The sequence below is a fragment of the Arabidopsis thaliana genome, chromosome 5, assembly GCF_000001735.4.
Source record: "Arabidopsis thaliana chromosome 5, partial sequence".
Taxonomy (NCBI): Eukaryota; Viridiplantae; Streptophyta; class Magnoliopsida; order Brassicales; family Brassicaceae; genus Arabidopsis; species Arabidopsis thaliana.
Window position 1 is genome coordinate 447,564 of NC_003076.8, and position 25,421 is coordinate 472,984.

The following is a 25,421-nucleotide window of genomic DNA, read 5'->3' on the forward strand; positions in this document are numbered from 1 at the left end:
TCGGAATTCCAAATAAAGTATTACTCACGCAGCCAAATTATTGGACCCAAAAAAAATCAAAAGAACATTCGTAGACTAAATAAAAACTAAAAGCAAATTATATTTGAATATGATAGACGAAACTAGCTGGCTAATCGATTCTAAAAAAGAGAGGAAATGTTATTATCAGTCCCATAGATTCGCGGTATATCATGGATACACACAAGCTTGGGTTTGAGAAATAACTAGTGTTTCTCCAAAATTATATTTCCTATTCGAGAAAAATAAAATCATGTATCAAATCATGAAACAAATCATTTGATAATCCTGTAAAACTGATCATGTATTAGCACGAAAATAAAGAATTAGAAAGCATAGCGTAGTCACCTTCTTAATTTGACTTGTACGTTAGAACTTAGAAACACGCGGATTTTAATTAAAAAAGTAGTTAGGAGAAGAAACACAATTAATTAATTTTAAAAGCAAATATATATAATTAAAACAAATGAAATATATTGCAAAATAGCTTTTAATGATCGAAAAGAGCCAGAGAGACTTTGCTATAAAAACCCCTCCTCTGCCTCTCTCAATCCCTCCCCCACACCTTCTCTTTCTCTTAGCATACTCTGCTCTTCCTCTCTCTGTTGTTCTCTGTTCCAAAGGCTTTGAGGTAAATAAAGAAAACTACTAGTCTTCTTTTTCAACGCCTTTCCGTTTCCTTGTTCTGTTTATCAACATTTCGTCGGTTCTATGTTTTCCTTACGAACTTCATGCCGTTTGGATTCTTGCGTCTTAGATTTTTTCTTTTGGTCCACCATTTTCACCGTGAACATCGTCGTCAATTCACTAATTTTACGTACATTTATCTAAATTTATTTGTGATAGTTTTTTATTTTTATTTTTATAGTTAAACTTGATTTCGTTAAAACTATTTTTTTTTGGAGGCTTGTTACTTAAAAATAGAACTATTACCAAGTTGAAATATTTCTCATGCCAAACATTGAACCGGATCCATAACCGATCAGAGCTAAGGTTTTTTAAATTAAATAAAAATTAAGTCAAACGGGTCAAATAATGGTCATAACTCGGTTAATACCGGTTTAATTTTGAATACTCCTTCAGTAATACAACCATTTTACAACCTTCTATTTTTGAGAGACCAATTCATCATTGTAGTGACATAGTACACAATTAAATTTTTGTTGTCCATACACGTGTTATATGCATACAAGATACATACGTACGTATATAAATTCGTATATGATTCATCTTTTGTCTGTACATGCATGATTGCATGTAGTACTAAAAATTATTAGGAGCCAATTAGTGGTTGAAATTCGCTGAATCTCTCAGTTCACGTTTAACAAAAATCTTATCCCCAGTTTTTTTGGGACATAGCAACTTTGTGTCCATTCATTACACGAAACTATTTCTGTTTTTTTTTTTACAAATCTAATCTGAAAACAAAAAACAAATCGGTCCTTATTATCCATGCAAAATCTCTGTGAAATATCAGAACTAAAACCCTAAAAAAGAAACACAAATATTTAAGATTTTCTTCCCTGATCCAATCAATTGTTTCAGAAAAAATGGAGTTCGAGAACCGGTACGGACTTGCAACGTCGCAGAAGTACGACTGTCTCTTGTTCGGTACGCACCTAACCGGAATAAACCAATTACTTTTGATTAATTTACACGAATATTTTCTTGACCGGTTTGGTAAATTTCTCTTTAGATTTGGACGATACTCTTTATCCTCTTAGCTCCGGAATCGCAAGAGAATGTGGGAACAACATCAAAGGTAATATTTTTTTTTTCCCGCAATCGATTATCGATTAACAATTCATTCTTAAATTGGTTTTTTGTCTTTCCGGTTTAATAGATTACATGACCGAGAAACTCGGTATACCTAAGGACAAAATCGTCGAATTGTCTGATCTTCTATACAAGAACTATGGAACAACAATGGCTGGTCTTAGGGTACGTGATCAATATCATCTCTAAACTTCCATTATTTATTCTTACAAATTATTTTTGTAACATTTTATCGTTCTCTAGGCGATCGGATATGAATTTGACTACGATGAGTACCACAGCTTCGTCCACGGTCGTTTACCCTATGACAACATAAAACCCGACCTTGTTCTTCGCAGCCTCTTGCTTAGCCTCCCTCTCCGCAAAGTCGTACGTGTCATAATCACATTTTTATTTAATTAAATACCATACGCTATATAATATAGTTTGAATAGAAAATTAATCAACATTGTTTATTCCCGTAATCAGATCTTTACCAACGCGGACAGAGTTCACGCGGCCAAGGCGTTGAAGAAGTTGGGATTAGAGGATTGTTTCGAAGGAATCATATGTTTCGAAACGCTAAACCTCATGCACACAAACGCTGCGTCTAACAATTCCGAGATTTTTGATATCGTTGGACATTTTAACCGGTCTGAACCGGTCGGTTCACTTCCCAAAACGCCTGTTGTGTGTAAACCATCTGAATCTGCTATCGAGAAAGCTCTTGAAATCGCCAATATTGATCCTAACCGAACGGTATAGCAAACCGGATACTTTCATTTTTTTCGTTTTTTTAAATACATGGACAACAAAACTAAAATTTATATTATTTCTCATCGCAGCTGTTCTTTGAGGACAGTGTCCGAAACGTACAAGCTGGAAAACGCGTTGGTCTTTACACGGTTCTGGTACGATTATCTTAGTTTAATTAACCAAACATAATCAAGTTTAATTAAACAAAACAGGATAGTTTAATAATATTGACTTTGGAGTTTGTTATTGTTGTTTTCAGGTTGGTAAATCGACCAAAGTCAAAGGAGCGGATTACGCGTTGGAAAACATTCACAACATGAAAGAGGCGATACCGGAGTTATGGGAATCCGACAGGAAATCGTCGGATGTTGGATATTCCGGCAAGGTCGCCGTTGAGACTTCTGTTAGAGCTTAGGAGGAGTACTGTTTCGCCGTTGTACCTAATTTTCCACCACTGTCATTTTCATTTTCTTTTTTCAAATGACGTAATGTCATTTTTGTTTTTTTTTTCGACTTGTGTTTATAAAAGATTAATAAAAAATGAGAAAATAATTTCCATCTAGTTTGTAGGAGAAATAAATAATTAAATATCCTCTAGGTATCTTCTAGAATCAATCAAATATAATAAACATACTTTAAAAATGCATAAGAAATCAACAAGATCTCACCATACACATTTTTCTTTTTTGCCACCCATAGATTTCTTTATAAAAAAATTAAAGATATATGCTATATACTTTTCACCATATGCTACAAAATGTTGATACGGTCGTATCTAATCTAATATAGTAATTTTGTTAAACTAATTTAAAGATTAGATTTTTGTTTTATCGTAATAAGTCTACAATGTGATCAGTTGAAATGGCTAAGTAATTTTATTTCAAGTAGTTGATACTAATATTCTTCTTCAATATTTGCTCATGAGTCATGAATCATGATGGATGTTGACAAAAAAAACAAAGCTTGTGAGTCTGTGACAGACGACAGTTCAATTATACAGTTGTTTCGGAATATGTACAGAACCAACAAAAAAAGTCAATAATTTCGTAGTTTAATTATGGAAGCTTTTGATAAAAAAAAAAACAAATTATGGAAGCATGTCGTTTTTGTGGCGACGAGTTCATGAAAAACGTCACGTAGTTAGATATTCAAAATGATCAATTGCCATAAATAACAGTTATGGCCCATAAGTAACAGAGATAGTAAGGGCTGGGCCCAAAAATTCAATTAAGAAATTAGTAAGAGTGTCAGTAATTTTTACCACTAAGAAGATGACATGTGTAATCACAACGACTAACCTTCAAATCAGACGGTCATCAATGCTCACACCAATCGGTCCGTTCCCATACTCTCCTTTAATGGCTTCTGAGAGATATTTAAGTTTAGCAAAAAAATCCTAAGCTTCTACAATGGCGAATCTTCCCACCGTTCTCGTCACCGGCGCTAGTGGCAGAACAGGTAATCACTTCTTCAATTTCGTTGCCGCCGATTTTGATTTTAGCTATCTTTCGTTCTGTTAGGGCTAGTGGTGATGTTATGGTTTATGCATGTGATGATCTGGAATGAATCTTTCTTTTGATATTGTAATTGTGGTTGTTTTCATGGAATCGATAGGCCAGATTGTGTATAAGAAGCTGAAGGAGGGGTCAGACAAGTTTGTAGCAAAGGGTTTAGTTAGAAGTGCTCAAGGAAAAGAGAAAATTGGAGGAGAAGCTGATGTTTTCATTGGGGATATAACAGATGCTGATAGCATTAACCCTGCGTTTCAAGGAATCGATGCGCTTGTGATTCTCACTAGTGCTGTGCCTAAAATGAAACCTGGTTTTGATCCCACTAAAGGTGGAAGACCTGAGTTCATTTTCGAAGATGGACAGTATCCTGAACAAGTAATTACCATGAACATCTATACATTTTCCTTTGAGTTTCAGCTTAAGTATTTGTTCATTCTAGTGTAACATGAATTGGTTTTGTGTAGGTTGATTGGATTGGACAGAAGAATCAAATTGATGCAGGTATGTGTACTTTCTTCCATTTGTCTTTTGTTTAAGGTTAAATTGCCTAATTTGGTTGAGCTTCTATGAACAGCCAAGGTTGCTGGTGTTAAGCATATTGTCGTGGTCGGGTCAATGGGTGGTACCAATCCGGATCATCCTTTGAACAAACTGGGAAATGGGAATATACTGGTTGGTGGAAATTTCTGTGTGTTTGTCTTTCCCAAATGAGTTTAGTTTCTTACACTGCGATCAATATTTGGCTACCTAATATGTGTTCAGGTTTGGAAGAGAAAGGCTGAACAGTACCTTGCTGATTCTGGAACTCCTTACACAATTATCAGGTTAAATAAATTCTTTAGAGTGCTTCTATTACAATACCCTTTTTATATTACCACATCAAAATTCATCCCAAATTCTGTAGTTTCAAAAACTTCTAGATACATTGTGTCTTGGTAATTGGTTAAGCTTTTTATTCTGTGGATCAAGGAGTGTTATTCTCTATATTTGCGAGCCTGTTCTTACTTGTTTTCACCATACTTTTTCTGTTGATGAACTTAGAGCTGGAGGACTTCTAGATAAGGAAGGCGGTGTACGAGAGCTGCTAGTTGGTAAAGACGATGAGCTACTTCAGACAGACACGAAAACCGTCCCCAGGGCTGATGTTGCAGAAGTCTGCATTCAGGTCTACTCATCTGCTTTTATTTTGTTAACAAAATTTTCATATCCTCTCCTTGGTTTATTATTTTCAGATCTTGATATTTCTTCTTTGCAAGTACAGGCATTGCTGTTCGAGGAGGCCAAGAACAAAGCTTTCGATCTCGGCTCAAAGCCAGAGGGAACCAGTACCCCAACCAAAGACTTCAAGGCTCTCTTCTCTCAAGTCACCTCTCGTTTTTAAATCATTATCTTTGTTGCCAATAAGAACATTTGGGATCAAACCTTCTAAAATAAATTCTGTAGTGTCTATTTGAAAGGATACGTTCTTTCAATTCAATGAGAATATTGGGGTTGAATGTTCAAAATTTAAAATTTTGATCATACAGTAACTTCTCCAGAGCTATTCATTGAGGTGAAACACTTATTTTCATTTAGTCTAACACATCAATCTTATAGCCAACCCCTTTAACAAATTAAAGAATCTACTTTGTTAACGTTTTGGAATTAAAAATAGAAATTTCAGTTGAAAGGAGACGATGAACCCTTTAAGAGACGTCATGAAGATCGAATTAAATCTGCAGTTGAAATCGCTAGACGGGATACTTTGGATGATTCGTTATCAATTTGGTGTTATAGGAGCGTGAAGAACGAAAGAAACGAATGAGATTTGACAGGCACTCTCGAAACTCTCAGCTGGTTTTTCGTGATCAGTCTTATCAGAACAGAGACATTAGAGTTTATGATCAAAGCAAGCTCCCTCAGGGTAAGTAAATTATATGCTTTGGCACTTGTTCAAATGTTAGGTTCATTGGTTTGTTAAAGTATGTTTTCTTCTTATAATAGGTCGGCTAGATTGTCCTGGTTTTGGTCTGGAGATAGGATTGTATGCTTCCTTGTTTATCTTGTATGTGATGTTTTTTATTGGTGCGTATGATTTTGGTCTTGAATACGACATTGAATCTGAACACTGCTGTGTATCTTACTTTGACATGGCTAGTAAGAGTGTTACTCCAAGAGCAATATCAATCTTTATTGTTCATAGCTAATTTTTACATGTCTCTCTGCTGCAGACTGATTGGGAAGGTGGATTCTTTCCATTAACGATGCACTTCAGTGAGGATTATCCGAGCAAACCTCCGAAATGCAAATTCCCACCCTAATGTCTATCCATCTGGAACTGTCTGTCTCTCTATCCTTAACGAGGATTACGTAAGTACTCTTCTGTTTCTTTCTTTTCATTTCTCCATCAGAAAAGCCAAATGTATCCTCAAGCTCTCTTTTCTTATGTTGTATATTGACCAGCCATTACCGTGAAGCAGATTCTTGTTGGTATTCAGGATTTACTTGACACACCTAATCCCGCTGACCCTGCACAGACCGATGGTTATCATCATTTCTGTCAGGTACACTTCCAACGAAAACTCTAAACACTTTGATAGGTTATGAAACATAATAGGAAGGAACTAAGTCGAGTACATGATTTTGCATGATCCAGTTGAGTACAAGAAAAGGGTGAAGCTGCAGTCCAAGCAGTATCCTGCTCTTGTCTAAAACCTCAAAAAAGAGAACGCACCAAAACTGATGACAAGCTCTGAATATATTCTCGTCATGTGTGTCATTGTGTTTAAATGTCATTGGGTGATTGAAAACTCCTCATTTTGGCACCTTAAGACACTGGAATCTATTTATTTTCGGAAAAAAACTCTTCTTTCTCTATATAACTGTTAATATTCTTGGTACTGATTCAGTTGGTACTGATTCAGTTGGTGTTGCTTCTATATTATTATAAAGAAGGAATGCAAAACATGACTTGAAATAGTGTTTGTCTCTAGTATCCATGTATACGTATATCTCTTTCAAATGATCTCTTAGGAACATTTGGGAGGTAATGTATCAAGCCTTTTAAAATAAAATCTCCGGGGTCAATTTGAAAGGAGCCCATAACATTAAGTAGGGCGTTCATTTCATTAATTGGGTTTGAATGTTAAACATAAAGCATGGGGAACATTTAGTGATTTAGTAAAAATAAGGGGCCAAAGATAGAATTTCTCGTTTTTATCACCCGCTTCATTTGCCTTTCTATCGCCACAAGAACACAGAGAGAGAACGATTAGCCCAGTTCCGATATCGTTCGGTGGCTTCTTCATCTGAAGCTACGATGATGTCGGTGAGAGCAATCAATGGTTGCTCCATCATTCGCACCGCCACTTCCGCCGGCGGTCCTCCCGTCTCTCTATTCCGCCACCGTATTCAGCGCCTCAGAGCTTCTCATCTCCGTGAATTCTCGAAATTACGTTTAAATTTTCCACTAATCCGCGCGGATAGGCGGTTTCTCGGAAATAGTGATGCTCCGAGCTGTTCGACTTGCATACATAGTCTGGTCGAAAGTGTTTCCGAAGAGCTCGAATCCATCAGCAGACGCAAGGGAAGCCGAATGAGAGTTCGCGCCAGTGTAAAGTACGTCGCAGTATCCTTCTCTTACTGATTATTAGCAAAATTAAGTGAATCATTGTGTAATTAGGTGAATTTGTAGGGTGAAATTAACAAGCTACGGAGAGGTTCTAGAGGATAAGCTAGTAAACCAGGAGCTAGAGGCTGGTTTGCTTCTGGAGTTTAAGAAGGACGCAGACAGAGTGTTGTTGGCAGTTCTTCATAGACGTGATGGCAAGAAGAATTGGATGGTGTTTGATCAGGTTTCAATCAAAACTTACTACTCATTTACTTGCTCTAGCGTCGGTGGAGTGTTTGCAGATTGTTAGACTTATAGAAAGTTTAATGTTGCAGAATGGTGTTAGTTGTTCCATCAAACCACAGCAAATTACATACATCGTCCCGAATGTTTATAATTTTGATCATACAGGACTTACTGATTTTCTCCAAAGGGCTCAAGATAACTTGGTACGTAATGACATTTTAAAAGGTTTACAAGTCTTTTTTTTCTGTGAGTTGTAGTCTAAGATGAGGTTGTCATGTTGTTACCCATGAATGAGCTTATTGTTATTGTTTCGATGCAGGATCCCCAACTGCTTGAGTTTGCTTGGATGGAGTTACTTGAGAAGAACAAACCTGTGACCCCAGAAGAGTTAGCAGAGGTACTATATATTTGAGTTAATGTACCGGTTGAACCCGTGGGTTGTTAATGCTTTTAATTTGCAGATGATATATGGTCGCGCAGATCCTCTTGAAAGCTATTGTGCTCATTTTTTGCTATCACAAGACGAGATATACTTTTCTATCTTGGAGTCAAAAGGTTCTCGATCAATATATAGCCCTCGGCCTACTGAACAGGTATTTCTTGTGCATTTTTTCCTGAGTTATCTTTTGGATTAGGTCATCTATGTCACTAGAATGGTTTTTTTCTGTAGCTTTTTTCCTTTCTTGGTAGTGTAAATCCTATAATATTAGGATTTTTTCCATCTATCTAGTACAGCTGAGCTGCATTTGCTCCATAAGTTTGTGAAATCAAGAAAGAATTCTATGTTGATAAAATTTCTAACGATACTTGCTGTGATGTAACTTGGCTTGTTAGGTGATGATACGTGATTAATGCTAAGAGATCTAGATTGTGAAAGTTTGGACTCTTCTATTGCTTTACATGATTTGTCCTGAAGACCTTCTTTCTCTGATGATCTCACTTCCGTTTTTTTTGTAGGTGGAAGAGCTTTTACGAAGGCAACGCGTGAAGGAGGCAGAAGATAAAGAGTTTCAGGAGTTTATTCAATTGCTGAAGTCTGCCAAGAAGGCACCTAGTCACGCCAAGCCCCCTAAATCTTCATGGCTAGCTGATGATAAAGTCCAAGATAGGATTGGCTCACTTGAAGCTTATGCCATTGATGCATGGGCAAGCACTGACCAGCAGAAATTGGCTGGAACGGTAAGTCAACCTTATATTTCTTCTGTGGTAATATCTCTTCAGTTTTTTCTATGTGATTGCGAAGCGACATCTCTGAAAGAATATTCTCTTCGAATGTCTTGTGATCGTTTTTTCACTGTTTGGTTATTGAAGCAAACTGTCAATTGTAATCATGTGTATTTTTGTGGTTGCTTCCTTACAGATATTAAAATCCATGGGGTTACAGAAAACGTCTGTATCAGCACTAAACCTTCTCATAGATATTGGATATTTTCCTGTACATGTCAATCTTGAACTGCTTAAGCTGAATCTTCCAACCCACCACTCAGAAGCTATCACTGAAGCTGCTGAAGCTCTTCTTTCAGAATCGTCTGATATTGATGCGGTGAGCACTTTACCCTGCCTTGGATATTTGTGTTATATGAAAATATTTATTCTCGTGTTTGTGGCGCTTTAGGAAAGTCTTGCCGCAATCTTTCCCTGTGGTTCAAAATTCTTACTTTCTCAGACTTTGTTTAGGTTAGGAGGATTGATCTCACACACTTGAAGGTTTATGCAATTGATGTTGATGAGGCTGATGAGGTAAATTCGTACAAGTCTCCTATAATTATTCTGCAATGTCTAGGGTTCAAAAATCAATTCTTATTGCTATCTCATCTAACTGTCAGCATTCTTTTCGGTTTTGTGGAATTTCTGCAGCTTGATGATGCCCTCAGTGCAACGAGATTGCAGGATGGACGGATAAAGATCTGGATACATGTTGCTGATCCTGCTAGATATGTTACACCTGGGAGTAAAGTGGACAGGTATGTTCGACGCATGTCTCTGATCACTATAAGAGCTAACTTTTTGGACCCTCTAATTTATTAATATGTGCTTCAGAGAGGCAAGGAGAAGGGGAACTTCTGTCTTTCTGCCAACGGCTACTTATCCAATGTTTCCAGAGAAACTTGCCATGGAAGGAATGAGCTTAAGACAAGGAGAAAACTGTAATGCTGTCTCTGTGTCTGTTGTCCTGCGTTCTGATGGCTGGTAACTCAATAATCATAGCTCTTTTCTGGAGTTCTAATCTACCAAATGCTGAGAACTAAAAAAGTACCTTCAACTTCTTGTAACAGTATTACAGAATATTCAGTAGATAATTCAATCATCAGACCGACCTATATGTTGACGTATGAAAGTGCTTCTGAGCTGCTTCACTTGAACCTAGAAGAAGAAGCTGAACTGAAATTGCTGTCTGAGGCAGCATTCATTCGCTCTCAGTGGCGCCGTGAACAGGTTGGCTTGAGTTTTGTGTTGTCTGTTATCAAAATCTTATCATAGAAACATAGTTTTGCTAATGGTTTTATCTTGTCTAAAATTTTCAACGTGAAAGGTTCATTAGTCTTCTTTGGGCATTAGGTTCTTGCTGGATGCTTTTTTCATATGTCTTTTATTTAATTTGAAACACCTGTTTTTCCTGGGCTTACGCAGGGTGCAGTGGACACAACTACACTAGAAACTCGTATCAAAGTGGTGAATCCTGAGGATCCAGAACCTTTGATAAATCTCTATGTAGAAAATCAGGCAGATCTAGCGATGAGACTTGTCTTTGAAATGATGATTCTTTGTGGGGAGGTTGTAGCAACGTTTGGGTCTCAGCATAATATTCCATTGCCATATAGAGGACAGCCACAGTCAAATATTGATGTATCTGCATTTGCGCATCTTCCAGAAGGACCAGTACGTTCCTCATCCATTGTCAAAGTAATGCGTGCTGCAGAAATGAATTTCAGATGTCCTGTTCGACATGGAGTGCTTGGAATTCCTGGTTACGTTCAGTTCACGTCTCCCATTCGTCGATACATGGATCTTACTGCACACTATCAGGTAAACATTTTTCACCATCTTGCGATTTAGATTTGACTCTTTTTGTTATTGTCTTAATTGATTGATCTATTTGGATATCGATGGGGTACATACTTGTGCTTTCTGCCTTATCCTTCATTTGAACATTCACCATATCAATAAGTTGGCAAAGCGTGTTGTTTGAATTACAGATTAAAGCTTTTCTTCGAGGAGGTGACAATTTTCCATTCTCTGCTGGTGAGTTAGAAGGTATAGCAGCATCCGTAAACATGCAGAGCAAAGTGGTGAGAAAACTCTCAAACACCGGTCTCCGCTATTGGGTAATAGAGTTTCTCAGAAGACAGGAAAAGGGTAAAAAGTACACCGCATTGGTCTTGAGATTTGTCAAAGACCGGATCGCATCCCTTTTGTTGGTTGAGGTAAGTGTTTAATTCCACATGAATCTTTTCTCATAATAAGCGGTTTAGATCATGTTCAATCACTTGTAAAATGTTTCCAGGTGGGTTTTCAAGCAACGGCGTGGGTGTCAGAAGGAAAACAAGTGGGAGATGAAATCGAAGTTCGAGTAGAAGAAGCTCATCCCCGCGACGATCTTATTCTCTTCAAAGAGGTTATCTAGAGCTTTAAAAACACACAGTTCAGGAAAATTCATTAAAGTCGGTTTCTCTAAACATGGAGATGCCTGAAACTGATAGAAAGCTTGTGTTTACAAAAGAGGTAACTAATTTCCACTAATGTTTTAACTAAGCCTGATATATATCAATGAATTGAATACAATATTTTGCTCTTTTGGTGTTAAAGAAACTTGCTGATGGACGCAGCCATTGGTGGCTTGAGCTATGATCTGCTATAAAAGTTGAACACATGGTAATATGGTACGCACTTAATAGGGTTCATACAATTTTACATCATCTTGTTATTCTAAGTATTTATGGAAACTTGCGTTTGTTCTGTAGAGCAAAGGATGAAAAAGGAATGTATATATATACTATTTCAATGTTGAATTTTATTGATCTAAAGTCTTGAACAGAGCTCGAAGGCCTTAGAAAAATATCAACTTGATATAATTAAGCTCTTAAGATTCTTTGTTTCTTCAAATTCTGTGGCTTGGAGTTTAAGTTAGGTCAGATATAAATCATATGGACTTCACATTATTGAGCCCTTAGCTCTAGGCTTAAGGTATCTATGGATTATGTAATATCTTACCTCCTGAAATGTAATCCTTAATAATTAGAGGTTAAGCTTGTTGTCGATTAGTTTTTGGTTTCGATTTTTGTCTTTTCTTATTTAAAATGGTCTTTGTTATTATAAATAAGATTGATCGTCGATTTTTTTTTTTTAAAAAGACAGATTAAGTGCCCGTAAACCCCATAACACCACATGGCTGTCCAAATCTAAAATCATTTGACATTTTTACCAATAACAAATTGCGTTAAATTACTTATTGATAAATCAGAAACTTGCAAATACTATCGAATATCTCGATTAGTCGGTTGTACAGTTGTATATGCTAATGATTAAAACTGAAACCAGATGAAATGGTAGCTTCTCTTTCTCCACGCCTATTATCTAATTCAATTTCCAACACAAGAAAATATTTACTTGTAAGCTAATGATAAGTTGGGTGGGATTATGACAAAGAAATACAATTCGTACGTTATTTAAAATAGTCAAAATCGTACCGAGTGGTGGGAAGAAAGAAAAAGTCAAATGCTGAAAGTGTACGTCGTAGTAGATAAGCGTATCATAAAAAAATTAATGTGAAGCAACAACAATTAAAAGAATATTTTCATGTTACTATGTTATCTAACCATTAATACAAGTCACCGACTAGGTGATAATTTGGTATTTACGTAAGAATAGTTATGCATGTATCGACTTATAGACTTTTTTTTTTTTAAAAAAAGGGCAACCCTATCAGCTCATACTTTATTTCATTGCATTTTCAACGACGGCTAAGGCTAATTTGACAGAATAAAAACATATCAAAAGTGAATCTAGAACCAATGATATTTAAGCAAATATATTTGTTTTTTGGTTTTTATATCTTATAAGTAGAAGTTAAGAACAAAATAGCATCTTTTAAACTGACTATGATGTATTGTCAAAAAAAAAAATGACTATGATGATTAATGAAATGTATATACCCAACTAGGAACCAATAAACAAAGAAAAGGTAATTTGACGGTTTCTGTTTTATACATTGGGAAATACTAACAGATGTCAAGTGGTACGGACGGCGTAAGATCTAAGGATCTGTTTGCTTCTAAAACTCAACCCTAACATGCATCTTTACTAATTTCTCATAAAGCTATTGCGTAAAACATATTGATGACTAATAACATCGGTAAAAAATATTAATTCACATGTAGTAAAATGAATAACTTGTCGTCTAATGCCATAAATGATTTGTTCTAGGTGAACAATATTCTTGGAAACAATCTCATGTGCTTCTTGGAATTTTACTTCAAATAAATCTCTGACTTTTGTTGACTTCTTGTTTAATTACATTAACATACGATCTATGTGTAAACAATGTGATTATAATACATTTTGTAAAATCCGACAAAACCCAAAAAAAAGTGTGGAAACATTTATGGTGTACGTAACGTAGTAATATAAATATGAAAGCCCTAGGGTAATGGCTTACGTACCTTGAAACCAATTATTTATAGAATTAAAGTAATTATAAAGTAGTGGCAATAAATGAAGCCACATGGATATAGTGGTCGAATATTTCTATAAACAAATCATAGTATTATATATACCATTATGTGAAATATATATACAAAATATGTACGTAAATGTAAAATCTGTTTTTGAATTCGAGTCTACGGTATAAAATGATGATTACGTTTTTGCAAATATTGTTTTTAGGTTGTTGATTGTGGATTAGGTATATTTATATAATGTGATCTTCTGTATTTTTTCTGTATGTTTCGTATTTTACTATTTTTGTAAAAGAATGAATATACATTATACGTAACATTTATTCAAGTGGGGTTTAAACCAGTCATATTTATATATGCATAGGTAATGTATGTGGCAAAACGTGAGGTTGGCCCCGGAATCAGTTGAGGCCCAACTGCATCGACGCACGGCTTTTTAATTGTGATGCCGTATTTTCCGTGTTCTTATACGGACGGACGGACACTCTCGTACACAAATAGAATCGTTTCACAAATAAAATATCATACACTTTGTTAGCAATTAATTATAGAATCGTTTAAACTATAAGAATTAGTGTGTACTTGTGTTGTCACTAAAAGATGGAAGAAGAAAGGGAATGAAATTCCCGTTATCAAATATTTGTAATCATTTATCTTTGTTCTATTTCTATATAAACACAATAATTTCAAGATTATGTATAAAATATGAATTGGATTGGATCGGAGGGTTTTGGTTCATGTGGGATTTCTGATTAGAGACACAACTCGCAAATTGACCAAAGAAAAATGCATGAGGTGCCCATGTGCGGTCCACGTGCATTTGCTATCTTTTTGGCTTATATACAAAATTTAATTATTAACTCGACTAACAGTGAGTGAATAAACAATGCTGCATTTCTCTGTTTGAAGAAAAAAAACAATGTAGCATTTTTCTGACAAAAAAGTAATAATGTGAGTTTTATATTGGTGCTTCTTATTTTTCGTAAGTAGATTTTTTTTTTTCTATAAGTAGAATTTTCTTAAAATTGAGTATAAATGCTTCTTTTTTAAAAAAATTCAACGCGAGTGTAAATGCATTTTAAGAGAACGAATTTGATGAGCTTTTTGAAAGAAAGTTGATATAATTTAAATAAATGACATTCTTACAATAGTAAAACTCTTAACAGTTATTTTTGTTTACGTCAACCAAATTAAGTAAAAAGTTGACAAAAAAGTTTTAAGTAAGAAGAGTTCTCAAAGAAATTATCTAATTAATGACGTTCTATAAATTCTCCAACAATCATTTAATATATAATTGCAAATCATCGTAATATAATCACTTTTAGTTAATAAGTTAGTTATTAGTTAAGGTCACTGTGACGCAGATCTCAGACTCGACGCGCTACAACTCTCGACAACTACAATTTTCGCCGCGAATTATGATCGCGTGAATATGACATGCATGACTTGCGCGTGGTATAGATGACTTTAAGCACCAAAGCCACGTAAGCCGCCGGAAATGTTTAGTTACTGGGCCAAGACGTATTTTATTTTGGGCCGATTAATCAATTCCATATCTATTATCTTTGACCTATAGTTTATCGCGTTTACTATTTTTACCTATTGTTTAGTTACTAGGCCGACTTTTGCATGTACGTAAATTTTTGATGTATTCTTTATTCTTTTTAGATATTCACTTTTTGCTTTAGAGAAAGTTTGAAACAAGTGTTCATTTTTTTTTGGGGAATAAGTACCAAAGATTGGATATTTATCATCTTATACTCATAAAACATAATTTTCGTATTTTTTGTGGGGTCAAATTTAATATTTAAAAAACAATTTAAATAGTGATTGAACACTTTGGTAAGTATGCATTCTCGTGAATTCGGTGGAATAAATTTATATTAGATCCACGAGGGAAAAAATACGGAATTACAATATAGTTTTTTTTATTTGATAATTTTTATTAATAAAAGAATACTTAAATTAGAAAAATAATTAAAAAAAGGCGTAAAGTCATTTGAAGCCTCCATAAGTAGCCTTCCTAGCTTCCCCTCTCCCTCTCACATTCCTCTCTTCTCTCTCTCTTTTCCCAAAAACCAAAACCTTTTTTCCGTACCAAGGTCAACAAATGGCGGCGAAAGTAATTACATTTATGGCGGTTATGGTGGTTACTGCCTTTACGGCCAACGCCAAAATCCCCGGAGTTTACACCGGTGGTCCTTGGATCAATGCTCACGCCACCTTCTACGGTGAAGCTGACGCTTCCGGCACTATGGGTACACACACACACACTCTCTCCCACCTCCTCTGTTTTTTTTTCATTATAGACATAAATGTTTCTATTATTCACTAATGATACGACTTTGTAGGTGGTGCGTGTGGGTACGGGAATTTGTATAGCCAAGGTTACGGAGTGAACACGGCGGCTTTAAGCACTGCCTTATTCAACAATGGTTTGAGTTGTGGCTCTTGCTTTGAGCTTAAGTGTATCAATGATCCAGGATGGTGTCTTCCTGGAAACCCATCAATTCTTATCACCGCCACTAATTTCTGCCCTCCTAACTTTAATCAAGCTAGCGACAATGGTGGTTGGTGTAATCCTCCTCGTGAGCACTTTGATCTCGCTATGCCTATGTTTCTTTCCATCGCTAAGTATAAGGCTGGTATCGTCCCCGTCTCTTACCGCAGGTAAACTCATCTCCCTCTCTTACTCTATGCTCTGTTTTCACTAAGTTTCTCTTAATATACTCTGTTTGTCTAGAGAAAATCCCATTTTTTTGGTTAGCTTATTTTCGAGATCGATCCTAGGAAATCGCCTAATGTTGCTTAGTCAAAGATGTTAAGTTATTTCTTAACTTTTTTTAGTAATTAGGATCCGAATGTAAGAATCTGTGAGCCTGAAGATTTTCGCATGTTCACTCTATTCTTTATTCCATTTTGTCTTAATTTCCCGAGAAAGTTGCTTCCTTTTCTTTTATTTTTCTCGGGAACCAAACATGAAAAGTGTTTATAAAAAAAATAAAAATAAAATCGAGACATGAAAAGTTTTTCTGTAAACGTACTTTTTTAGTTGAGCCCTATGCAATCACCTTTTCTGTCTTTTAGTCCCTTTAAAGCCATAACCTTTTTAAGTCTTTAACTTTAACTAACGAACCTAAATCCTTTTCAATGTAAAATTACGAAAACACCCTTAAGCCCCGGGTCAGTTATTAAACCATGGATCCGCGTTAAAAATCCCAAGGTTGATTGAGTCATGTACACATATCTCCATCCCTTAGAATAAGCAAACATTATTTTGCCTTGAACTCAGCCAAGAGCAAAGGACCGACACTTCCTCACTCCACCACATACATTTGCCGGGTCAAATTTTTTATTAGCAACATTAATATTTCGTACATAACTAACAATACAGTATTATTTTTTGTGTGATTGTAGGATCCCATGTAGGAAGAAGGGAGGAATCAGATTCACAATCAATGGATTCAAGTACTTCAACTTGGTGCTGGTCACTAACGTAGCCGGAGCTGGAGACGTCATTAAGGTGAGTGTGAAAGGATCCAACACACAATGGTTAGATCTGAGCCGGAACTGGGGACAAAACTGGCAATCCAACGCACTTCTTGTCGGCCAATCTCTTTCTTTCCGAGTCAAAACCTCTGATGGCCGAAGCTCCACCTCCAACAACATTGCTCCCAGTAACTGGCAATTTGGCCAGACCTACTCCGGCAAGAACTTCCGCGTCTGATTTCTAGAATATGAAAAAGAGTCGTGTGGCGGAAGATACTAAAGCTTTTTTTTATATCAAATATATATATTTACGTGTCTTTGATTTAGTTTACGATTTGGAATTGGGGTTTTACCATTTTTCCCTTATTTTCTCAGGGAAAGTATTGGGATTGCTTGGTTTGCAAGTTAGGGTTTACTTTAAAGATTAGGGCTATATTGTTTTTTTTGTTTTTTTTGGTGTGTTGTGTCTTGTTTGGTATGTAGTCTTGTAGAGAGGCTGAAGCGGCTGCAGAAAGAAAGGGTTGGGATAAAGATTCATGTAGCCCGCAGCTCTCTTTTACGTTATGATTGTATTAAAGTATATATATATCATGAAGAAATTAAACATGGTTTCTTCGATTTATATAAATAAATAATTGGATTTTTTGTTTCAAGACAAATAGCTCGCTCGGACTACGTTTGTATTTAAAATTATCTATATACATTTTGAAAATAAATCAAACGTCATGTTTAGTTTTTAAAATTTGAGTATCGTCCATATATAAATATTTGCGTCTTTAAACACCGTTCCGAAAACTCGAATTGAATCGATGCACGGTAGTCGCTATACATTGAGATGAGTCAAAACTATACGCACGGAATCTAAAGATTTATACGGTCCAGAATTCCGGGATATACGGTGTACCATACATATTTTAGTATGTACTTAACTTATGCGAGAGGTGATGTATCAAGGAGAATAGAATTCATGTGATGTGATGTAAATGCATTACACCATCGTCATGTGCAACCAGCGATCACAAATTTATTAGAAAAAAATGAAAGAGTAATATAAGATATTGAATAAGATTTTACCGAATCTCATCTCATATTCTGATAATTTGGTAGGTGGACCAACCAATGTATGATGCTTTTTTTAATCTTTAGATATTAGAATATTATTGTTTATTTTAGCCCATGAAAATGTTTCATATGCTAACATCTAGATGCAACTTGTTTGGATAGCATCAGTCCATGATGTACTAACAGAGGCGTTAGTTATTTTTTTTCTTTGTAAATGTATACATGCATGCAAATAATTATTTTTAGCTAGTTAGCCTAGTTTCGTATGTTTTATGAATGAATGTTGTAAAGTTTTGTCTTTAAATCACCTTTTTATTAATCTAAATACATCAATTAGATCTGATGAATCATAAACACATAACAAAAAGTAAAAGACAAATACCTCTAAATACCACAAAAACAAGTTTCACATGGCAAAAAAATATCATTCCATTTCTTAACAATATAAGAAGTACCGTATATAATCTAGGTACCAAAATAATCTTTTGCCTTCACTCAATCAAAAATAATTAAGAAGATAGATACGTAAAATATATGTAGTCTCTTTCAATGTTTCATACGAATCACAAAAAATCACGACCGAACTATTAGCGTCATTGTCTACTGCGAATAACAAAACCGAAAAAAGTGTGACCGTGTGGGTTGAGTATGTGGCTGGTCGAGATTGATAATTTTCATCTCAAGTTGTCGTCAACAATATGAAGCCGAATAATATTTGAAATCTTTTTTTTTTCAGTTTAGTTTTAATGTAAAGATATAACATTTTTTAGATAAAAAAAAAACAGAAAGTAAAGATATAACATTTTTAAGAAAGAAGATTGAAAATATCATAAATTAATGTAAAAAAAAACGAAATAAGATGAAAGTGGGAATAATAGAAAATATGTACAATTATGTTGGGCTATCTGTTTGGTCGGAGTAACTAAATGAATGTTTTAGAAAAAGAACACGAAATCAATGGATGCTTTTTGCAGAAAGGAAAAAAGAGATATAAAGATTAAAGATGGTGGAGAGCATAAATCCTAATATTATCTCATCGTTAAAGCATCAATTTTTTCGGCACAACAGAACAAAAAACAATAGACGAACGTAAAAAAACTACAGATGATTTCAATTGTGACATCTTATATGTCTGTTGGGTCAATTCCCATCTTTAACAAAGAAAGATACTGGTTACTTATGATAGGACATGTTATGACTCGTGAGCAATATGAATAAAAAAGATGTAATAAAATTTACATACTCGTCCAGAAATTAGATGTAATAACTTATTAAATTCTGATTTAGTAAAAGAACTAGAGTTCTGATATGTAGAAAGTTTAGCTTTGGTTAAAAATCGATTGTCACTTGTCTTCATGTGTATATTTCTCTTGGTATTTTCTCGTTTTTAGGATCCAAGCATTTGAGAAAATAACAGAAAAATAACATAACAATGTAAAATTTACTTTTGTGAAAAAAATCAACTAAAATATAAATTATAAAAAATCATATTTCAGAGTAACAAATAGTTCAAAAAAAGAAAAAGAAATATTATTCGTGGTTAAAAACAAATAACGTAAAAATATTACTATTCCACTTTTGCTCCAACGTCTCTCTTGCTTAATTTATCTTAGAACTCTGTTTGAGCTTAAGACGAAATTATCCTCACCACCTGCAACCGTAGAGTGAAGTCTCCCGGCAGCCCAGCCATTGTTCAGCATCCGTGCTGGATCACCAGTCACACGGCTTTCTTCAGTCCGTGTTTCAAACTCTGGAAGCCCATTAGCTTTCCTCTCTTTCCTTCTCTTTCTCTCTTCATCTCTTTCTTTCCTCAGCCAACTCTCAACTGTTCTCATCAATGACTTCTTGCTTGTCTCCTTCACTTTCTCCATTGGCAATGCTAACTGCAATTTTCCGTTTGCTACATACACCTAACAATGGCAGATGTGATGTTATTATGTGTTGTTTGTAGGTAGTTTTAGTAGAGGAGCAAAACAGAGAAATGAGATTGTGTGGTTATATTACAATGTGTGTTGGCCAGTCCTCTAAGCCATCGAATATATGAGTAGCGTAGATTATGGTTGCTCCTCGTTCTTCACATTCCTTTCTCAGAAACTTCAAAAGGTCTGCTCTAGCGAGAACGTCAAGATCAACAGTTATTTCATCCAAAAGGAGAACCTATAGATGATTCAAGAAAGTAGGATTCAGATAAATTGTTGAAGCAAGTTTCATGATTAGATACTATAATGATCTTAGTCCATTGTTTTAAGCATCAAACCATTTCATCTTCTGAAGCATCAGGTTTGGCTAAAACCTGTATACTTTTGGTTGGAGATAAGGGTTTACCTTGAATGGCTTCAGGAGTCCCATACAGATCTGTACACGTCTTCTTTGGCCATCGGATACCTTGTGCAGTCTCCATGAGATGTCGATATCCAACACCTGAACCAAACACAATTAGAACAAAACAGTAAGGTGGAGAATCACATTGATTTGATGTAAAAAAACAGAGTAATAATACTCCAGACAATGAAGTGCTCGTAAGTTTGGTATGTGACAAAGATCAAAGATCAGACCATGCTCTAGCTGATTTTTTGTTTTAACATTGGAATTCAGAATGAACAAATGAGTTAAGACTATAGCAAATACTTAAAAAGTAAATTTGAATCCTTCCCAAAACTTCAAAGAATCTCATGTAAAGATGCATTAACAGAACCTAACCCATCAAATCAAAGTCAGATTTTTGAATTATCTACTCACCTTGATCAACTCATCTCTTCTCTGAGGATCAATACCAGCCACTCCAAATATCATCTTCTCCGCCGAAATGTCCATTTGTATCGGAACTTCAAATCCTGCAAATGCAACATCACGCCTCCACTGGAAAGAAGAATTGACAATCCCAATTACTTTCAATTCCAAATCAATACTCAGAATTCACACTAAATTTGTTATCCAATCACATCCACAGAAACACAAAGAATTGAAAATTCATCACGAACCTCGCCACCGAGATAACAGAGATCACCAGAAGAGGTCAATCCAGTATCATGAAACGCCGAGCGACCCAGAACCCTAACCATATGCGGCTCCACCATGTGTTTCCCTCCCAATATCTTCAGAATCGTCGTTTTCCCTGATGATTCAAATCACTCATCTAATCAAATTGAGATCTCATACAGACACATTTCGAGCTAAATAGATAACGAATTTCAAATACCAGCGCCATTAGATCCGACGAGGAGACACCGATCGCTGGAATTAAGCGTGATTGAGAAATCTTCAATAAGTGGTTTCGATCCCGGTGGTGGATGACCGTCGATTCCAGGATACGTGAAACGTAATCCGGAGATCTCAACCGTTGAATTCCGCTTCTTCTCCTCCTCCGTCACCGCCATTTTTAGTACCTCTCCCTTGCTCTTCTCTCTGCTTTACTTATACTTTTTTCTTCTTCAGACGTTTTTGGTAGTTGGTGAAGAAAAGTTATTGAAACGACACCATTTTTGGTGAAGTTTTTTAAACATTAGCTCACGTGGCGCTTTAAGAGACGCTAGTTCTTTAAAAGACGACGTCGTTAAATTAATTAGGCGACGTGGCGCGAGTAGAGACCATCGATATAATAACGACGCCGTTTTGAGAAAAAGAAAAATCATTAATAAGATCTGTACTGTTGTTCTTCATCGTCTCGCTGATTTCTCGGATTTGGATCTTTGAAGATTATCGGGGGAAAAAAATGGCAGCGATTTACAGTCTTTACATAATTAACAAATCTGGTGGTTTGATATTCTACAAGGTACGATCTCTCCATCTTCCTCTTGTTCTCGATCTCGCAGCTTGTGGACTTTCCATGTCTAGAGAATGACGAGCTAATTGATGTTAATTTCGAGGGATAGACCAAAAGATGAAATTTTTGAGATCACTAGGTTTAGTAGAAGGAGTGTTTTCGGTATTAATCTAGGGGTTGTGAATAGCTACTAAAGAAATTGGATTTGAATTTTGATCTGTTCTGTGTGTGTTTGGATTTGGGAAAAATTCAGGATTGTGGAACAAAGGGAAGAATGGATACGAATGATAGCTTGAGAGTAGCTAGTTTATGGCATTCAATGCACGCCATTTCTCAGCAGCTTTCACCTGTCAATGGCTGTTCTGGCATCGAGCTTCTCGAAGCCGACACTTTCGATCTCCATTGTTTCCAGTCTCTCCCAGGTAATCATACATCGCCATTTGCAAGAAGATACCGTCACATTCTCTTGATTACTGACTTGGCTCAATAACTGATCATATCTCAGGAACAAAGTTCTTTGTGGTTTGTGAACCTGGGACTCCTCACATGGAGAGCCTCCTTAGATACATTTATGAACTCTACACTGATTACGTCTTGAAGAATCCTTTCTATGAGATTGAAATGCCTATCCGTTGCGAGCTTTTCGACATCAACCTTACTCAAGCTGTACAGTCAGATCGTGTTGCTTTGTTAGGACGATGAACTAGAGATTGATTCTCTGCTAGGATCATCTCACTTCTTTGCCTCTTTTTTTTGTGGTTTTCTTATCCTGATAACATTTTGTATGTGAGATAACATGTGAACGTTGTAAGAGAACCTAAGTTTACAACTAGTAAGTTTCCTTCTCTCCCTTACATTGCCAGCTCTTTTGTTACTACCAAACAACATAATATCTAAACAGACAGAAGGTAAAGAGTCTATACATCTCTAAAACCCGGTAAATAGCTCGCCTAGGATTGTTACATAATTGAAGGCCTAGGATAATTCACAGCTTGTGGAGATTTGTTGATGATGTTGTCAATGCTGATTTGAGGATTCTGCTGCTCTTTTGATGCTTCCTTCTGGATATGAAGTTCTTCCATTGTCTTGACGATTTCGTTCATGGTCGGTCTACTCTTGGCATCTATAGATATGCAATCGAGTGCAAGAACTGCAATTTTCAAAGCTCGGGTTAGTGAGTATTGACCTTGGAGACGAGGATCCATCACTCGCAGAAGTCTTCTCTTGTTTGTTAAGTAGGGTCTTGCCCAATCCACGAGATTGTGTTCTCCTACTGGTTGATTCTTGTCAATTGCTCGTCTTCCTGATAACAACTCCAGTAACACAACCCCAAAACTGTATACATCGCTCTTCACCGATAAATGACCTTTCAAATTTGACAGAAACATAAGTGTTGGAGGTCTCTTCATTGATCATAATAACAGAGAATGCATGTTCATATATACCTGTAGCTAGATATTCTGGAGCAGCGTATCCCTGAGTTCCCATGACTCTGGTAGAAACATGGCTGTTGTCACCCATTGGACCATCTCTAGCCAAACCGAAATCCGAAAGCTTTGCGTTGTAGTTCTGCAGATGCAGAGAAACATTAAGATAAACTTCTCTGACTGCATCCAAAACCAAAGCTACAAAAAGTATCAATCATGTCATACCGAATCTAGCAAGATGTTAGATGCTTTGAAGTCTCGGTATATAACTTGCGGTTGAGCATTGTGAAGAAAAGCAAGTCCTCTAGCTGCACCAAGAGCCATACGAACCCGCGTGTTCCATGAAAGTGGCTGATAGAATGTTCCTCCTATTATGAGAAAAAAGAAAGAAAGATTAACCATTGTGTATAACAAGTTCTTCCATGAGCTTCTTTATCTTTGAAGATTTGAACTTACTTCTGAATAAGTGATTCTCAAGACTACCACGAGTCATAAACTCGTAAACAAGAAGCCTGTGCTCCTCTTCCAAGCAGTATCCAATCAGTTTCACAAGGTTAGGATGATCCAGCTGGCCTAAATAATTGATCTCAGCCTGTTGTTTTCAAAATGAAAAAAAAAACGAAAAAAGATGATCACTCCCTGAAACCACAAAACCAGGCTCTGCGACAATCTTGAAATAACAAAAAAAGTAGCTTGAGGAGAAAAAGTGAGAAGAAATGTGACTAACCAGCCACTCTCGATGACCTTGAAACCCTTCTTGGTTAAGTCTTTTCACAGCAATGACAATCCCGGTCCCCGGTTTAGAAGGAGCGAGAGAGGACTCATCGATCCAGCCTTTGAAAACGCAACCAAATCCACCTTCACCAACCACACTATCAGGCCGGAAATTCCTAGTTGCAGATTTCAGTTCACTGAGACTAAAGTTCTTGAGATTAGCATTTTGCAAGATCTCGCCTTCTGTTCGAGGCATATAAGAGAAGGAAGCGGTCGACGAGCCCTTGCTCCCATCTCTACTCAAGAATTTCGAACTTAGCCCTACAAGAATTCTTCTTTCAGAAACAGAACATTCAAAACACAAAACTTTCACAAGCCATTGCATTTAGATTCTAATTCTAGAAAGAAAGGTTGATGAATCTGGTTTTAGCCTTTTAAGGTACTTCAAATCTGGCTATAACTAAAACCACATAATGACTGAAACAACTCAAAAACCATACTTTAGATTATGAAAAGACAAGCTTTTTTGAGAGAGAATAAAGTGACAGTCAATTCTACTTAGCCGACACTCTGATTTGATTTCCATGGATTCAGCTCTTCTTACCAATAATGGAAACATATTGTCTGAACAAGAACTGAAATCTAAAAACTTTCTACTACAGGACTAAGCAAGTGTGAAAGAATAACAATAATTGAAATCTTTCTACAAGATATCAATCACCTTCATCAAATTAATAAATAAGAGAAAGACAAGAAAATTGACCAAAGGAGACTCACATGTACTGGAAGCAATATCTGTTTTAATCCGATTGCTGAAACAACCTCCCATTAAAACTCCAAGAAACCACCAATCAGTCACTCAGCTCTATAATCTTCTCGATTGAAAGAAGAAAAAAGATAAGAGCTTTATGTGTGTAAACACAAACCCAGTTCTATGCGTACAAAATGGAGCGAGAATTGAAAAAGACCCTTAAGAAAATCCCAAACTCCCAGAGAAAGAAAGAAAGAAAGAAAGAAAATTGAGCTGGCTAGTAATCAATAAAGCCTAACCTTTTGTTCTCTCGGAGAAGAAAAGTCTTTTGTGATAATAATGAAACTAATTGAAAATGAAAAGAAAAGATGTTTTTTTTTGAGCTCTTTCCTCTCTCTTTCTCTCTCAGTTTTGGGTACGCCCTATTGGACTTTGTCTTCTTCCTCATCTTCCTCTGTTCATCGTTGACTTGTTGACTTTTTCTAATAAGACTTTGAGTCTTTGTGGAGATTTTTTTTCAGTTCCTTTTCAAGTTTTTTTTTTTTTGTTTGACATCATCTTTGTGGAGATTTATCTTTAGAAAACCGTTATCAATTAGTTTGTTTAGTGATATAAAGTTGGTTTGTGGACCTTGTGAATGAAGTTTCTTTGTGGGTTGTAATGAA

At 35.9% G+C, this 25,421-nt stretch overlaps 7 protein-coding genes and 1 pseudogene across 12 annotated transcripts; 6 read left to right on the forward strand and 2 right to left on the reverse strand.

Annotated features, from left to right (window-relative positions):
• The first annotated feature begins 528 nt into the window (after positions 1–528).
• AT5G02230 (Haloacid dehalogenase-like hydrolase (HAD) superfamily protein) lies at positions 529–3,174 on the forward strand. 3 transcript variants are annotated; one of them, NM_120301.4, is made up of 8 exons: positions 529–649; positions 1,564–1,629; positions 1,715–1,780; positions 1,862–1,959; positions 2,038–2,163; positions 2,263–2,532; positions 2,619–2,684; positions 2,789–3,174. In NM_120301.4, exons 2-8 carry the CDS (start codon positions 1,569–1,571, stop codon positions 2,942–2,944), a joined length of 843 nt encoding a protein of 280 aa, NP_195843.1. In that variant the 5' UTR covers positions 529–649; positions 1,564–1,568; the 3' UTR covers positions 2,945–3,174. The 3 variants fall into 3 exon arrangements, with proteins under 3 accessions (NP_195843.1, NP_001331826.1, NP_850754.1); NM_001342650.1 differs by having other exon boundaries at positions 542–835; positions 2,789–3,091; NM_180423.3 differs by having other exon boundaries at positions 626–1,629; positions 2,789–3,091.
• A 668-nt stretch (positions 3,175–3,842) lies between these two features.
• Positions 3,843–5,933, forward strand: AT5G02240 (NAD(P)-binding Rossmann-fold superfamily protein). Its single transcript, NM_120302.3, has 7 exons — positions 3,843–3,987; positions 4,144–4,415; positions 4,505–4,541; positions 4,615–4,712; positions 4,803–4,864; positions 5,082–5,205; positions 5,302–5,933. The coding sequence occupies exons 1-7, from the start codon at positions 3,939–3,941 to the stop codon at positions 5,419–5,421; spliced, it is 762 nt and encodes a 253-aa protein (NP_568098.1). The 5' UTR covers positions 3,843–3,938; the 3' UTR covers positions 5,422–5,933.
• A 317-nt stretch (positions 5,934–6,250) lies between these two features.
• On the forward strand, positions 6,251–6,898 carry AT5G02244 (annotated as a pseudogene). The gene is made up of 3 exons: positions 6,251–6,389; positions 6,483–6,583; positions 6,669–6,898.
• A 315-nt stretch (positions 6,899–7,213) lies between these two features.
• Positions 7,214–12,133, forward strand: EMB2730 (Ribonuclease II/R family protein). Its single transcript, NM_120303.5, has 15 exons — positions 7,214–7,637; positions 7,714–7,873; positions 7,965–8,078; positions 8,195–8,272; positions 8,337–8,468; positions 8,833–9,054; positions 9,236–9,418; positions 9,553–9,615; positions 9,733–9,839; positions 9,916–10,065; positions 10,152–10,311; positions 10,507–10,902; positions 11,073–11,300; positions 11,381–11,598; positions 11,683–12,133. The coding sequence occupies exons 1-14, from the start codon at positions 7,339–7,341 to the stop codon at positions 11,498–11,500; spliced, it is 2,412 nt and encodes an 803-aa protein (NP_195845.2). The 5' UTR covers positions 7,214–7,338; the 3' UTR covers positions 11,501–11,598; positions 11,683–12,133.
• Positions 12,134–15,509: 3,376 nt separating this feature from the next.
• On the forward strand, positions 15,510–17,710 carry EXPA9 (expansin A9). Its single transcript, NM_120304.3, has 3 exons — positions 15,510–15,808; positions 15,902–16,220; positions 16,968–17,710. Exons 1-3 carry the CDS (start codon positions 15,661–15,663, stop codon positions 17,275–17,277), a joined length of 777 nt encoding a protein of 258 aa, NP_195846.1. The 5' UTR covers positions 15,510–15,660; the 3' UTR covers positions 17,278–17,710.
• Positions 17,711–19,474: 1,764 nt separating this feature from the next.
• ABCI20 (non-intrinsic ABC protein 9) lies at positions 19,475–21,709 on the reverse strand. 2 transcript variants are annotated; one of them, NM_001203276.1, is made up of 7 exons: positions 21,301–21,547; positions 21,083–21,216; positions 20,841–20,960; positions 20,589–20,666; positions 20,427–20,522; positions 20,106–20,258; positions 19,617–20,011 (listed from the first exon to the last, which is right to left on the reverse strand). In NM_001203276.1, the coding sequence occupies exons 1-7, from the start codon at positions 21,476–21,478 to the stop codon at positions 19,706–19,708; spliced, it is 1,065 nt and encodes a 354-aa protein (NP_001190205.1). In that variant the 5' UTR covers positions 21,479–21,547; the 3' UTR covers positions 19,617–19,705. The 2 variants fall into 2 exon arrangements, with proteins under 2 accessions (NP_195847.1, NP_001190205.1); NM_120305.3 differs by lacking the exon at positions 20,589–20,666 and having other exon boundaries at positions 19,475–20,011; positions 21,301–21,709.
• Positions 21,710–21,734: 25 nt separating this feature from the next.
• On the forward strand, positions 21,735–22,722 carry AT5G02280 (SNARE-like superfamily protein). The gene is made up of 3 exons (NM_120306.3): positions 21,735–21,873; positions 22,118–22,286; positions 22,370–22,722. Exons 1-3 carry the CDS (start codon positions 21,814–21,816, stop codon positions 22,564–22,566), a joined length of 426 nt encoding a protein of 141 aa, NP_195848.1. The 5' UTR covers positions 21,735–21,813; the 3' UTR covers positions 22,567–22,722.
• NAK (Protein kinase superfamily protein) lies at positions 22,619–25,344 on the reverse strand. Of its 2 annotated transcripts, NM_180424.3 has the most exons (7): positions 25,056–25,344; positions 24,783–24,877; positions 24,019–24,326; positions 23,748–23,883; positions 23,517–23,659; positions 23,310–23,433; positions 22,619–23,230 (listed from the first exon to the last, which is right to left on the reverse strand). In NM_180424.3, exons 2-7 carry the CDS (start codon positions 24,832–24,834, stop codon positions 22,824–22,826), a joined length of 1,170 nt encoding a protein of 389 aa, NP_850755.1. In that variant the 5' UTR covers positions 24,835–24,877; positions 25,056–25,344; the 3' UTR covers positions 22,619–22,823. The 2 variants fall into 2 exon arrangements, with proteins under 2 accessions (NP_850755.1, NP_195849.1); NM_120307.4 differs by having other exon boundaries at positions 24,783–25,211.
• Positions 25,345–25,421: the final 77 nt, after the last annotated feature.